The following is a 12,549-nucleotide window of genomic DNA, read 5'->3' as shown; positions in this document are numbered from 1 at the left end:
GTCATGTTACATGTTACTGCTATGTCTAAGTATCCTTCTGTGTCTGCTGTTGAAGTTCAGGCATGCTGTTACCAATGCTGGGATGTCAACAAAAGCACATGCTTAGTTTTAGGCAACAAAACCACATGGTTAGATTTAGAAAAAAAACGTAAGGTTTGGCTCTACAGGAAGTAAACACCATCCTCCTGGGTGAAAGTCCAGGGTTTGTTGGTCCTATCCACTACCCCTCCCTCGGCAGGTGCCATACAGCCGACTGGCAGCATATCATAACACTGTAAAGGTGGTGTTTGGCGTCAGGTGTCTCACACTGAAATTACTGACAAATTGGCGGTATTGGACAACTTTGGAATGAGCACGGGCTGCATATTTTGCTGCTGGGGGCAGCCTTTTGAGTTGTATCTTGACGCAGAGGGGTTCTGTGGTAAGAGGGGGTCTGCAGTTTAGTTTAGTCAACAAAACTACTTGGTTATATTTAGGAAAAGATCACAAATGTCGCTATAAAACACCAAGCTCTGAATGGCACAAACGCAACTGGAAAGGCATTAGTGTGTTGCTAAAAACTAGCTTTGAGTCTCACAAAGGCCTCAACTGATGTCGTTGTTTGTTGGTCTTGTACACCAGTCTCCTGGGTCAAAAACCAATGTTTGTCAGACCCACCCACAGACTTTCACAATCTTTAAACTACACTTGTCTCTCAGGGTGTCTAATAATGACACGGATGGGTTTACAATCGAGTTGCCAATGGCGTTATTACACTGATGCTGGGGACACTGCCAAAGTGGCACATTTTGATGGTCTGGGAGTGAGACAAGGCTGGAATGGGAAGAATTGTAAAACTTTCAATACTCATACTAAAAAAAAAAGAAAGAAAGAAAAAATCCAAAACAATGACCTAAAAGAATTTAAAATAATCTGTAAAGGTGGGTGAGCAGACTCATTTTTGAGTCAAGGTGAGCAGAGTGAGGTGATAATTCTCTTTGCCTCTACAATCGACCCCTTTCATATACGTGTAGTCATGGATCAGTAATGTAATGTAAAAACATAAATTATAACAGCTTTAAGGGAAGTATTGGTCACAAAATAGTTCCACTAATGCTCCTGGTAATGTATATTCTGTTTAACATTTATTACCAGTCTGTCGACGAATGAACACTGTGCAGTATGATGTGCTACAACCTAACATCCTCAGATAAAGGTCAGCAGTGTTTCCTCAGATGTAAATAAAACAAACCTAAATATATGTTACCATGTAGCTGTCGCATTTGCGTTTATTGTCTCTCCTTGTTGTGTACCTGCTGTATGTGCGTACCTGGTATAGTGCTCCATTTGGGTAGTTCTGCTGTGGGAAGCTTGGGGTCATCAGATCCCCCTGGTCACCTTGGAGAAAGCCACCGGCTCCAGCTATTTCTGTCAGCAGGGATGGAGGGCACTTTAGCTCCACAAGCACCTCAAGGATACCTGCAATACACCCTCCATCCCCACCTACCCACCCCCTTTTTCATTTCCCTTCCCCTAACCCTCTCTTCATCTAGCATCCATTTCTATAACATTTACTTTCTAGGTCAATTATATACTTATAAGACAGACATCCAACATTATGTCAGAGCCAAGGCAATTTTCTTGCTGAAATGGATTTCCACTCATCTTCCTACCTGGTGCGAGCGCTGGAGCCACGGCTTTGTAATGAGCCTTGAATCCTTGGTCTGTTTTTCTGTCATTGGTGTCGAAGTAAACCGTCAGGCGGTTTGTGAGTGACACCACCGGCTTTGGTTTGGTGTAGCCACAGTATTTACCTACAAACACCACACAAATCATGTATATTAGAGACACAGCACAATTATGCAGTTTTATCGATGATGCAATGGACAGACATTTTCATTTTCAAAACGGAATTCTACAGAAAGATCATGGAGCTATTCATTTCAGTGTTGTGGCGAGACCCCCCTGGAATTAGCTTAGACACCCCTGATGTCCCCCGACCAGAGTGAGATGGTGATAGGTAGTTAGGCTGTTAGTATAAGAAAATCACAAACCACAAAATGATGACAAAAAGACACAAAATGACCATAGTGAGATACAAAATGACCACAATACACAAAATGACCAAAAAGAGATACAAAATGATGACAAAGACACGCTAAATGACCACAACAAGATACAAAATGACAATAAGGAGACACAAAATGACCACAATGAGACACGAAATGACAACAAAGACGCACAAAATGACCACAATGAGACACAAATGATCACAACAAGATACAAAATGACCACAAGACACAAAATGAGCACAAAAATGCACAAAATAACCACAACAAGACACAAAATGACCACAGTGAGACACAAAATGACCACGTGGTACAAAATGACCCCAACGAGACACAAAATGACCACAATGACACACACAATGACCACGTGGTACAAAATGACCCCAACGAGACACAAAATGACTACAAAGACGCACAAAATTACTACGAGACACAAAAATTATCACGAGTCACTAATTCACCCCAAAGAGACATGAAACGACCACAACTAGATAGAAAATAACCACACTGAAACACAAAATGTCCTCTAAGAGACACAAAATGACCATAACAAGACACAAAACGACCACATGAGGCATAAAATGAGCACAAAGACACAAAACGACCACAAGATACAAAATGTCCTCTGAGAGACACAAAATGACCACAGCAACAAACAAAACGACCACATGAGACATAAAATGACCCCAACAAGATACAAAATGACCACAACGAGACACAAAATGATCACAAGACACGAAATGACCACAGCAACACACAAAATGACCACAAAGGACAAAAACACACAGAGCTATTTATTTTATTTTTGAAATGTGCTCCTCTTATTTGAGCCTGTGCCCCAGCCTGGTTAACTCACCTCTAACTGACTGAGTAACTGACAGACAGCACAAAATACACGATCCGTGATCAAAATTGAAACCAAAGATGTGTGTGAGCCCAATACGCTGCTTTAAACTCTGCAGCCAGGATGGAGAACCAGCGGAGTGTTATTGTAAGTAGAGCAGTGTGCAGTGGACCAGCAGGACTGTGTGGCTCACTAGCTGAGTCTGCCCATGGATGGATGGGCTGATTTGGGCATGACATCAAAGTTGCCACTGCAGGCTGAAAGAGCTGGTGTGTTCATGCCCATCTATCTATCTATCTATCTATCTATCTATCTATCTATCTATCTATCCCTTCTTTTCCCCCTCAGGTTGGAGAGGCGAGATTTTACCAATGGTTCCCAGAGAGTCTCGCAGTGTGATGAAGTCTGACGTGCAGAGCTGGGTTTCCTCCAAAGCAAACTCTTCAAACCACAGTTGGATCACCTGCAACAGAAACATGCAGAGGTGTTTCATCCATCTTTTTTTAAATCTGAGAAGTCTGGCTGCTGACAGGAGAGGAGAGAGGAGCTCAGTGTGAAATATAAGTGTGTGACTACATGTACTCGAGGGTGTGCCTCTGTGTGTATGTCTATGTGTGCTGAAAGAAAGCAGAGGGAAGATGGAGACATAAAGAGACAAAAGCAGCCACTGCATCGGGCGGGCAGGGAGGCAGCCATGCAAACAGAGAAAGATCAAGGATTTTAGTTTGCTCCTGTGGGTGTGGGGAGGAGAGCTGAGGAGAATGAAGGAGACAAGGCAGCCATCTGTCCGTGACGCTGCCACTGCATTCATCCCAGCTGTCCTCCACTGCTTGGCCTCACATAAGACAGTCTCCCCAACAGTGACAAACTCCACTGATTAGACACACAGGCACAAACACTATAAAAGACCCTGTCTGTCTGAAATAGAGACATGAGTGAACTGTTTTGATCAGCATTGTCTTGTAAAGAAGATGAATGTGCTCGAGAGAAAAATAATTTTGGGCCATTACAGAAAAATCCCCTCCTTCTCCTTGAAAAATATTTACAGTAAATGTAGCTCATCAGTCATCTGCTGACTGATTGTACATTTTTATCTTGCATGAAGAGTTTAAGGCAGTCTAAAGGGGACTGTTATTGATGGAGGTTTGTGAGAGCAGTGATGTTGATCACCTTGTCTGCGTCCACGGTGATGTCCCAGGTGCAGCTCTTGCCATTGTCGTAACTATTGGGGTAGTTAAAGCTGGTGAAAGTGCCCGAGTCTCCAGACAGCTCCCGAGGACCACCACACCCTGATTCGGGTCCTGGAAATGTGTGACAAAGGAGGAAGCTTCTTACTGTGTTGTGTATTTTTTTAAAAGCAACATAAACCCTATTTTACAGTTAAACAGCTTCTACCCTGCATGAACTCTTCGAGAAAAGTGCTTAGGAAACTCAAAACTTTTCTATTGCTGTTACTGCTGCTCACTCAGTACCACCAGGTCAGGTTGAGGATTCTACAATTTCTGTTTAGAGTTTATTATTTAATTTTATATAAAAGAGATTATTTTCTTGCAGCTCAAACTCTACAGCCATGCAAGCAGCTCTGTGAGGCTGCACTCGCAAGTTAAATGCTCACATCAAAATGCTAACATGCTCATTATGACATGGCTACCATGCTGATGTTTAGCAGGTTTGAAATATACCATGGCCACTGTCTTAGTTTTTCACATTAGCATGCTAACTTTTAATTTAGCCGAACAATTAATCTGCTTATTTCAGCAGGTGGCAACCCATTGACTGACTTTTGCAAGGACGTAACATAAATCTGACAGTAGGTCAGATTGTGAAGGACAATATCATAATTACATCTTGCAAAATGGTAACACAATTCAGCCTGAATGAATCCCCTCTCTTGTTATTTGCAGGTAAAAGCTAGTATCACAAAAATAACCTCAAAAGTTACCTATATAGGTGAACAGCCCAAAAAAACTTGCAAATGAGAAGGGAATAGTTTCAGGTGTACATAAACCTCTCCTCCCCTAATAAAAATCAGTCAGGAGCACTCTTGTCATAGATTTAACCATTTACTGCAACAAGTACAAATAGAGTTATACTTGGGGCTGATGGCTCCACTCTTAAGATGCTCCCTGGATCAGACAAGCAATATGCTAAACCAAAACAGGAAGCACAATGCAGAAACCCCCAGGGTGTACAAGAGTGGGGCCAAAGCAAGACATAAAATACCCTTTTAACCTTTAAGCCATGTTAGGACTCTGAATTAGAAAGGTGGAGGCTGGGTGGAGGAGGTAAAGCTTTGCCAGCAGCAGGTGTGTGGCAGCATTAGTGTAGCCAGGATCAGTGAGTAGGAAGCCATATTTAAATGGACCGCCTTGTTATGAGAATAGGTTGTGATTGGTGTGTGAGTGATTAGAAGCAATCATCCAATCAGCTGGTTATAGCTGGGGCGTATGACTTCCGTGTCCTGCATGAACTAACGCAATGGGGGCAAGACCTGGGTATCTCACTCAGAGATCTGAGTTATTAATACCCAACAGAATTTACAGGAACTCTGTATCACTGTCGGCATGTGTAACACTCTGGGTAATACACTTATATTGGAATGATTTATGGACTGAACTGAAGGTAATAATGGGATATGCCATACTGAACACATGGGAGGTTTTATACCTAAGCAATCTGACAAGAGAAAGTGTTCAATGTAAGGATCAATACTTAATCAAAATCCTTTTGGGAGCAACATAGAAGACGACTATTACCAGGAAATGGCACAAAGAGGATCCTCCTTTTCTTAGTGACTGGAAAGACATTGTTGAGGAGATATACGACATGGAAAGACTCATTTACTGAGACTCCAAAAATCAGAATTCACGGAAAAATTGACCAAATGGACTGAATTCAAGGCCCAGAGACACCACCTAAATGTCTTGATGGTCATGGCAAACATGTGTTTCAGGTAACCACTAGGATGAGTACTGTAATGCCCTATGTATATACAGTGCCCTCCAAAAGTATTGGAACAGTGAGGCCAATTCCTTTATTTTTGTTGTAGACTGAAAATATTTGGGTTTGACATCAAAAGATGAATATGGGACAAGAGATCAACGTTTCAGCTTTTATTTCCAGGTATTTACATCTGGATCTGATACACAACTTAGAAGATAGCACCTTTTGTTTGAACCCACCCATTTTTCATGACAGCAAAAGTATTGGAACATGTGACTGACAGGTGTGTTTTGTTGCCCAGGTGTCTCCCAATTACATTTATTATTCAAACAATAAATAGCACTGGATGTCTGAGCTCAGTTTCAGATTGGGTACGATAGGTTTTGCCTGTGCAGACTGCATTTAGAGGTGGAACCAACATGAAAACCAGAGAGCTGTCTATGGGTGAAAAAGAAGCAATTGTGAATCTGAGAGAAGATGGACAATCAATCAGAGCCATTGCACAAACATTGGCCATAGCCAGTACAACCATTTGGAATGTCCTGAAGAAGAAAGAAACCACTGGTGTACTAAGCAACAGACGTCGAACAGGTACACCAAGGAAAACATCAGCAGTTGATGACAGAAACATTGTGAGAGCTGTAAAGAAAGACCCTAAAACAACTGTTAGTGACATCAGCAACAACCTCCAGAGGGCAGGAGTGAAGGTATCACAATCTACTGTTCGCAGAAGACTTCATGAACAAAAGTACAGAGGCTACACCAGAAGATGCAAACCACTCATTAGCAAGAAGAATAGGAATAGGAGGCTGGAATTTGCCAAAAGGTACAGAGATGAGCCTCAAAAATTCTGGGAAAAAGTTTTATGGACTGATGAGAAAAAGATTAACTTTTTCCAAAGTGATGGTAAGGCGAAAGTTTGGAGAAAGAAAGGATCTGCTCATGATCCCAAACATACAAGCTCATCTGTGAAACACGGTGGCGGTAATGTCATGGCTTGGGCTTGCATGGCTTCTTCTGGGACGGACTCTTTCATCTTCATTGATGATGTAACACATGATGGCAGCAGCAAAATGAACTCAGAAGTCTACAGAAACATTTTGTCTGCTAATTTAAAGAAAGATGCAACCAAACTGATTGGGAGATCCTTCATCATGCAGCAAGATAACAACCCAAAACACACTGCCAAAACAACAAAGGAGTTCATCAGGGGCAAGAAGTGGAAGGTTTTAGACTGGCCAAGTCAGTCTCCAGACTTAAACCCAATAGAGCATGCATTTTACCTGCTGAAGAGGAGACTGAAGGGAGTAACCCCCCAAAACAAACAACAACTGAAAGAGGCTGTGGTGAAAGCCTAGAAAAGCATCACAAAAGAAGAATGCAAAAGTTTGGTGATGTCAGTGGGTCACAGGCTTGATGCAGTTATTGAAAGCAAAGGATTTGCAACTAAATATTAAGTCTCATTCACTTTAATCTATTTTAAGTTTATATGTTCCAATACTTTTGGTCACCTAAAAATTTTGTGTTCCATTACAAATAATGCTATCTTCTAAGTTGTGTATCAGATCCAGATGTAAATACCTGGAAATAAAAGCTGAAATGTTGATCTCTTGTCTCATATTCATCTTTTGATGTCAAACCCAAATGTTTTCAGTCTACAACAAAAGTAAACGAATTGGACTGACTGTTCCAATACTTTTGGAGGGCACTGTATAATTTACCTCAGTGAGACTCTAGTTCTGTTTTGTTTCAATATGTTTACTTTGTGAAAACAAATTGTAAATAAGTAATACAATTAAAGTTAAAAAAAAAAGACTCTGGGTAATACAACTGAAAATACTGCACATAACATACCCCCACTAGACCTTAAAAGATAGATCAAACCCTTTCAGGCTGATGCTGCTATGGTTGTGGGAAGGTGGGCTCCCTTTTGCACACCATTCTATGATTCTATGCATGTAGAGATACACTTGAACATGGACGTAGCTCTATGTCTAGCTACATGCTTCCTGGGCATCCAACACTTACATCTGCACAAAAACTTGAGCATTAGCATGATTGATTAGCATTAGCATCTTATGAACTGGAAAGTTAGAAAGGCCAGTTGTTTTAACTTAAATAAATGACTTTCTGAACCTTGTAAGCATGGCCACAATCAGGCCGTTTCTGGACTCACAACCTCATGCCCTCCTCTCTTTGTAATACAATGTCATTTTATTGACACATAATATTCACTCCTGGTCTCAACCATCTTGTCCGTCTCTGTAAAGTAATGGTTTGTTAAATGTCTGTTTATATGTTGAAGGAAATCATGTCCTGATGTAGGATCGTGTGCATGCTTGCGTTCTTATGGTCACACTATGTGTTAAACAGAAACAGTGTAACCCTCCCCCAATTCATTGGGGTTTTTTTTGTGCAATTAGCCATGTCCTTAAACTGTTATACTGTCTTCCTGGTATGTTTGTCTTTCATGGAAAATCTAGAAATGGGGATGCATGCTAATATGTACTAATTAGCATTAAATAGACCACTGAAGCTGACGGGAATGTCATTAGGTTTGCAGGTATTTGGACAAATTGAAATTTGCATGGCTAAAAACATCAATTTGATGTGTTGTTATACAAACAACACCATAGCAGGTGCAGAGGTAAAATGTTTACCATGAAATTCTACTAACTAAAACAACACCTTATGGCATCTGAAGGGAAAAAATTAAAATCAATTGAGATGCCTTGGTAACAGCATTGATTATACAGTATGTCATCATCCACAGCAGCAGCACGCTCTCCCTTGTGGTTGCAGCTGCTTCTGTTTGGGAGTCTGGAGCTCAGCTGTGCTTAAAACAACAAAACAACTGGAATATATTTTGTCATTTAGGCGGAACATAACTGTCAACATAATCACCTTGTTGTTCTGTTATGTAAAACAAGCCGTCTCGTTTTGGGGGCAATGATCCTTTTAATGTATTTCATGAAGATAGACTGAAATAGTAAATGAATAAAATAAATGGCACCAGTGTCCTCACTCCTCACTGCATGTTCTATCAGCTAACATGTGCACCTCTCTTTTATTTAGGTGTGTAGAAAGGCTGTGATGCTAAAAGCAAATTGGTACAGCTGATATTCATTTCACCACTTTACTCCTGTCATGCAAACCAAAACAATTCTCTCACTTCAGTTTCCAAAGACAAAACAAGGCAGCAGAAACGTGTCTGCTCTCACAAAACCATTAACACAGAAGGAGCCTTTTTCCAGCCTAATCAGAATAAATAGTGGGTTTCTAAAATGACAAAGGGAATTGCAGAGAGCTGAAGGAGGAGTGGAGGAGGAGGTAACTACTTTGTTACTATTTGTTACTATGAAATCAGCAGGACAGTTCAAGGGGTCAGGCGTGGAAAAAAATACTCGTAGCAATCTACCTTTTTTTGCAGGAAAGAGAGGAGGAGGACAGGAAAATACATCTCACTGAGAAAATGTTAATCATGTCCAACATATTTTTGTCCTGTAGGCTGAAAACAGCTTGGAACAATCCTAACTCATATCTTTCACATCACAACAAATTACCACCAAGTATTCTCTGACAAGTTGTATTACTCCAATTGATTTTCTGTCAGAAATCCTGGTCTCATATTTGCTGCTGAAAAGGTTGTGGAAGATTTCAAATTACAGGACATTTGAAAAAATCTTACAGCAAGAGTCTACAGCCATGCTGGTGGTCCTGTGAGCTACAGGCTAAGATCAGCATGCTAACTAGGCTAACATGCTGACCAGTAGTGTAAGGTAGCTACCATGTGTCCTAGTGCACACTATTATGACAGCCTAGTGTTCACAAACAAAGTTTTAGGTATATATTTACCTACAGTGTGTCTTACTGATGCTTTTATGTTACATCCACTTACAGATGTCCCCACCTTGTCAGCTTTGAGAGAACTAGCTGCTACAGTATAAATTGTATTGTCTCGTTACATGATTAAACAGAGACTTGATACTGGACTACATCAACATACGTATTACCCAGCAATCATCATTACATATCTGAGTATGATAAAAAAACAAATCACATGACGTCCCCAGATAGTCCTGTATGAATAGGGCTGTAGACTGTACTGGTTTGTGCCTCTTGGATTATTGAAACCAGAAGTGACTATATTTGGGCAAGAGGGTGGAGCTATGGAGAAGCGAGTGGTGGATCTGACTTTTAAGCCCTTTTTTACACAGAAATCGTGCTATAAGCTCACCACAAAGTCCCTTCTTTATGCCTCCTTTGCATGTTTACACAGAACCAAATGTTGCTGGCATCATTCCACTCCAGTGTGTGATTACAGAATCAGAATCAAAAGAGGCGTGAGGGACTTGACATGCAATACAACAGGGTCAGCCTCTAGTGTGACATAAAACATACACGTCATCAGCGCTTTCTAAAAGACAATGGCATTAGCATGGCAATAACAATAATTTACTGTCCTTGTTATATGGTGGCTGGTCTCACTCTCTGCTTGGAGGGTAGGAGCTCCCAAATCTCATTGTTTTTTCCAATCTTTGGACATTTACAGTTGCTGTTCTTCTTCTGTGAGATAGGCGCTAACTGCTAACAGCTACTTTTTAAATCTACATAATCTACAAATCATAACACGTCGTCGAAGTTTCACACCCATGCTGCCCATGATCCCGTCTTGCAGGCTGTCCTGTAAATACAGCAAGACCACTCTGACCCCCCAGTCTGCAATCGTACCTTATATACTGTGGAGCCTGTCACTCAAAGCAGCCATGCCCTTAATCAGGCGTAACTTCAAGCCTTATTAAAATGTAAATGGGTGAGTTATATAAAAAATTACCCCCTGTTCAGTTGTCAAGAACGGGGAAATGAGCTACAGAGTCCAAAATATTTTTTTGTACCAGGCTGTAAACATATTTATTTCTGCTGTAAAGTTGGACATTTTAACATGGGTGTCTATGGGGTGTGTCTGTTTTGGAGCTGGCCTCAAATGGCCATTTGAGGAACTGCAGTTTTTGGCACTTCCACATTTACATCAGTCCAATAAATCCTTCTGGGACGATGAAAATTTCATGGCAATCCATCTAATAATTTTTGAGACATTTCAGACTAAAGTGGTGGCATTTTGACAACACAGGTTTTAGTGCTGCTCAGTCACTGATGCAGTGACAATCTGATTTTAGACACTATCGCTGTCTTTTTGTATTTCCTCACAGCTACTGAAATGTTCACCACATTGTATGTCTGGATACAAAGATGTGAATAAGGCAGTGAAACCTTAAATAACAAACTTTCTTTCTGCCTCTTCTTGTGAAATGTTGTGAAACCATTACAACACTGCCATAAAAGGACTATTGCTTTATCTTATCTGAGAAGACCTATGCACTGAAAAGTTGTAAAGTATTTCACCTCTGAGACATTTCTGAAATAGTATACAATGCATTTACGAAGCATACACACTCACCTTCTATATGTGTATCAGAGTCTGCTTTCTCAGTGAAGTAGACAACCACAAGGCCGATGCAGGCGCAGGTCATGGCCACGAAGAGAAATATCAAGCACTTTTCCAGGGTGCTCATACCCTTGGACCGGTGACGACCCTTCTCCATGTCCATTTTCCTCCAAGCGGTGGAGATGCACCAAACTGTGCTGGGTCCAACAATTCACCAGCTTATAACTGACAGCACAGATGAACCTTGAGCTCCTTCAGATGTGGTATTGGGTGTGAAGAGCCATAAATCATACAGTATCATAACGACAAGCTAATGAGTATTGATGGAAGTGGTGTCCCAATCAAGAGACCATCAAGATATCTTTCAAGGGAACTGACTGAAATGGTAGGTAAAAGGCAAACCTGTCACACTGGCTTTAAATGTTCGACATGATCATTTCTCACAACTCCTATTTCACAAGATATAATTATTGACATGACCGTTCCTTTAAGTATCAAGAGATAAACTATGAAGTGTGTCCTCATTGTTTAAAGACGACAATACAGGGTGCTGGGGAAATAAGCGAAAAGGTTCAGCTGGGATTATCAAGCTGGACAGAAAAATCCAGTATTTTACATTTTTTTTTCAATTGTTTTTTTTTTTTATCACACACTGCAGTTTGTGAATCAAGTGCTGTGTCTCTTATTCTCGCTGCTTACCACAGTTGAGCAGCGTTTTCATGGCTGAAGCAGCAAATTCATTATCTTAAAAACTGATGACTGAATGTTTTATTTATAGCTCCTTCATTACATCAACACTCAGCATTAAATGTATTGATAGTCAACAGATTTAAATCAACAAAAGGCCGTGACCGGAGATTGTGAGTAGCCTAGCATAGATACCCTGAGTTTATGTCCTTGGTGTTTTATTATAGTTTTTTTTTTTTTTTTTTTTTTTAATTTGTTGGTTTAAGCAACCTGCCGTTGCTGCCATGATAAAGCAATAAAGGTTTCATCATTGTCTTCCTGTAGAACTTTAACCATAGTACCATTCAAAGCTCTTTACAGATGACTCACAACAGGCACGTGCACAGACAGACCCCGGGTGGTGCTCAAGCCCTTCCCTCTTCGGCCTCTGACCAGATAAGTGCTCTTTTTGCAAGACAATTTTTCCTTCTTTTAGCTTTTTTAATTTGGTCCATGGCATCCAATTTCAGATAAAAGTGTTATAATGCCTGAAAACTGCATTTGACCTCTAATTCTGTGAGACCACATGAGCCCCTGCCCCT

The 12,549-nt window shown here is 40.8% G+C and overlaps 1 protein-coding gene across 1 annotated transcript in view; it reads right to left on the bottom strand.

The window, feature by feature from the left end:
* LOC117255806 (ovochymase-2) overlaps positions 1–11,501 on the bottom strand; it is a 37,247-nt gene extending 25,746 nt beyond the window's left edge. The window contains exons 1-5 of the mRNA XM_033625003.2: positions 11,294–11,501; positions 4,063–4,193; positions 3,262–3,355; positions 1,653–1,793; positions 1,310–1,407 (exon numbers count right to left, since the gene is read on the bottom strand). Of these exons, the coding sequence (XP_033480894.1) occupies positions 1,310–1,407; positions 1,653–1,793; positions 3,262–3,355; positions 4,063–4,193; positions 11,294–11,444 (615 nt within the window). The 5' untranslated portion in view covers positions 11,445–11,501. The remainder of the gene's footprint in view (positions 1–1,309; positions 1,408–1,652; positions 1,794–3,261; positions 3,356–4,062; positions 4,194–11,293) is intronic.
* Between the last annotated feature and the right edge of the window lie 1,048 nt (positions 11,502–12,549).

This window comes from Epinephelus lanceolatus, chromosome 3, assembly GCF_041903045.1.
Source record: "Epinephelus lanceolatus isolate andai-2023 chromosome 3, ASM4190304v1, whole genome shotgun sequence".
In the NCBI taxonomy this organism is placed as follows: domain Eukaryota; kingdom Metazoa; phylum Chordata; class Actinopteri; order Perciformes; family Serranidae; genus Epinephelus; species Epinephelus lanceolatus.
This window is presented reverse-complemented; position numbering and strand designations above follow the sequence as displayed.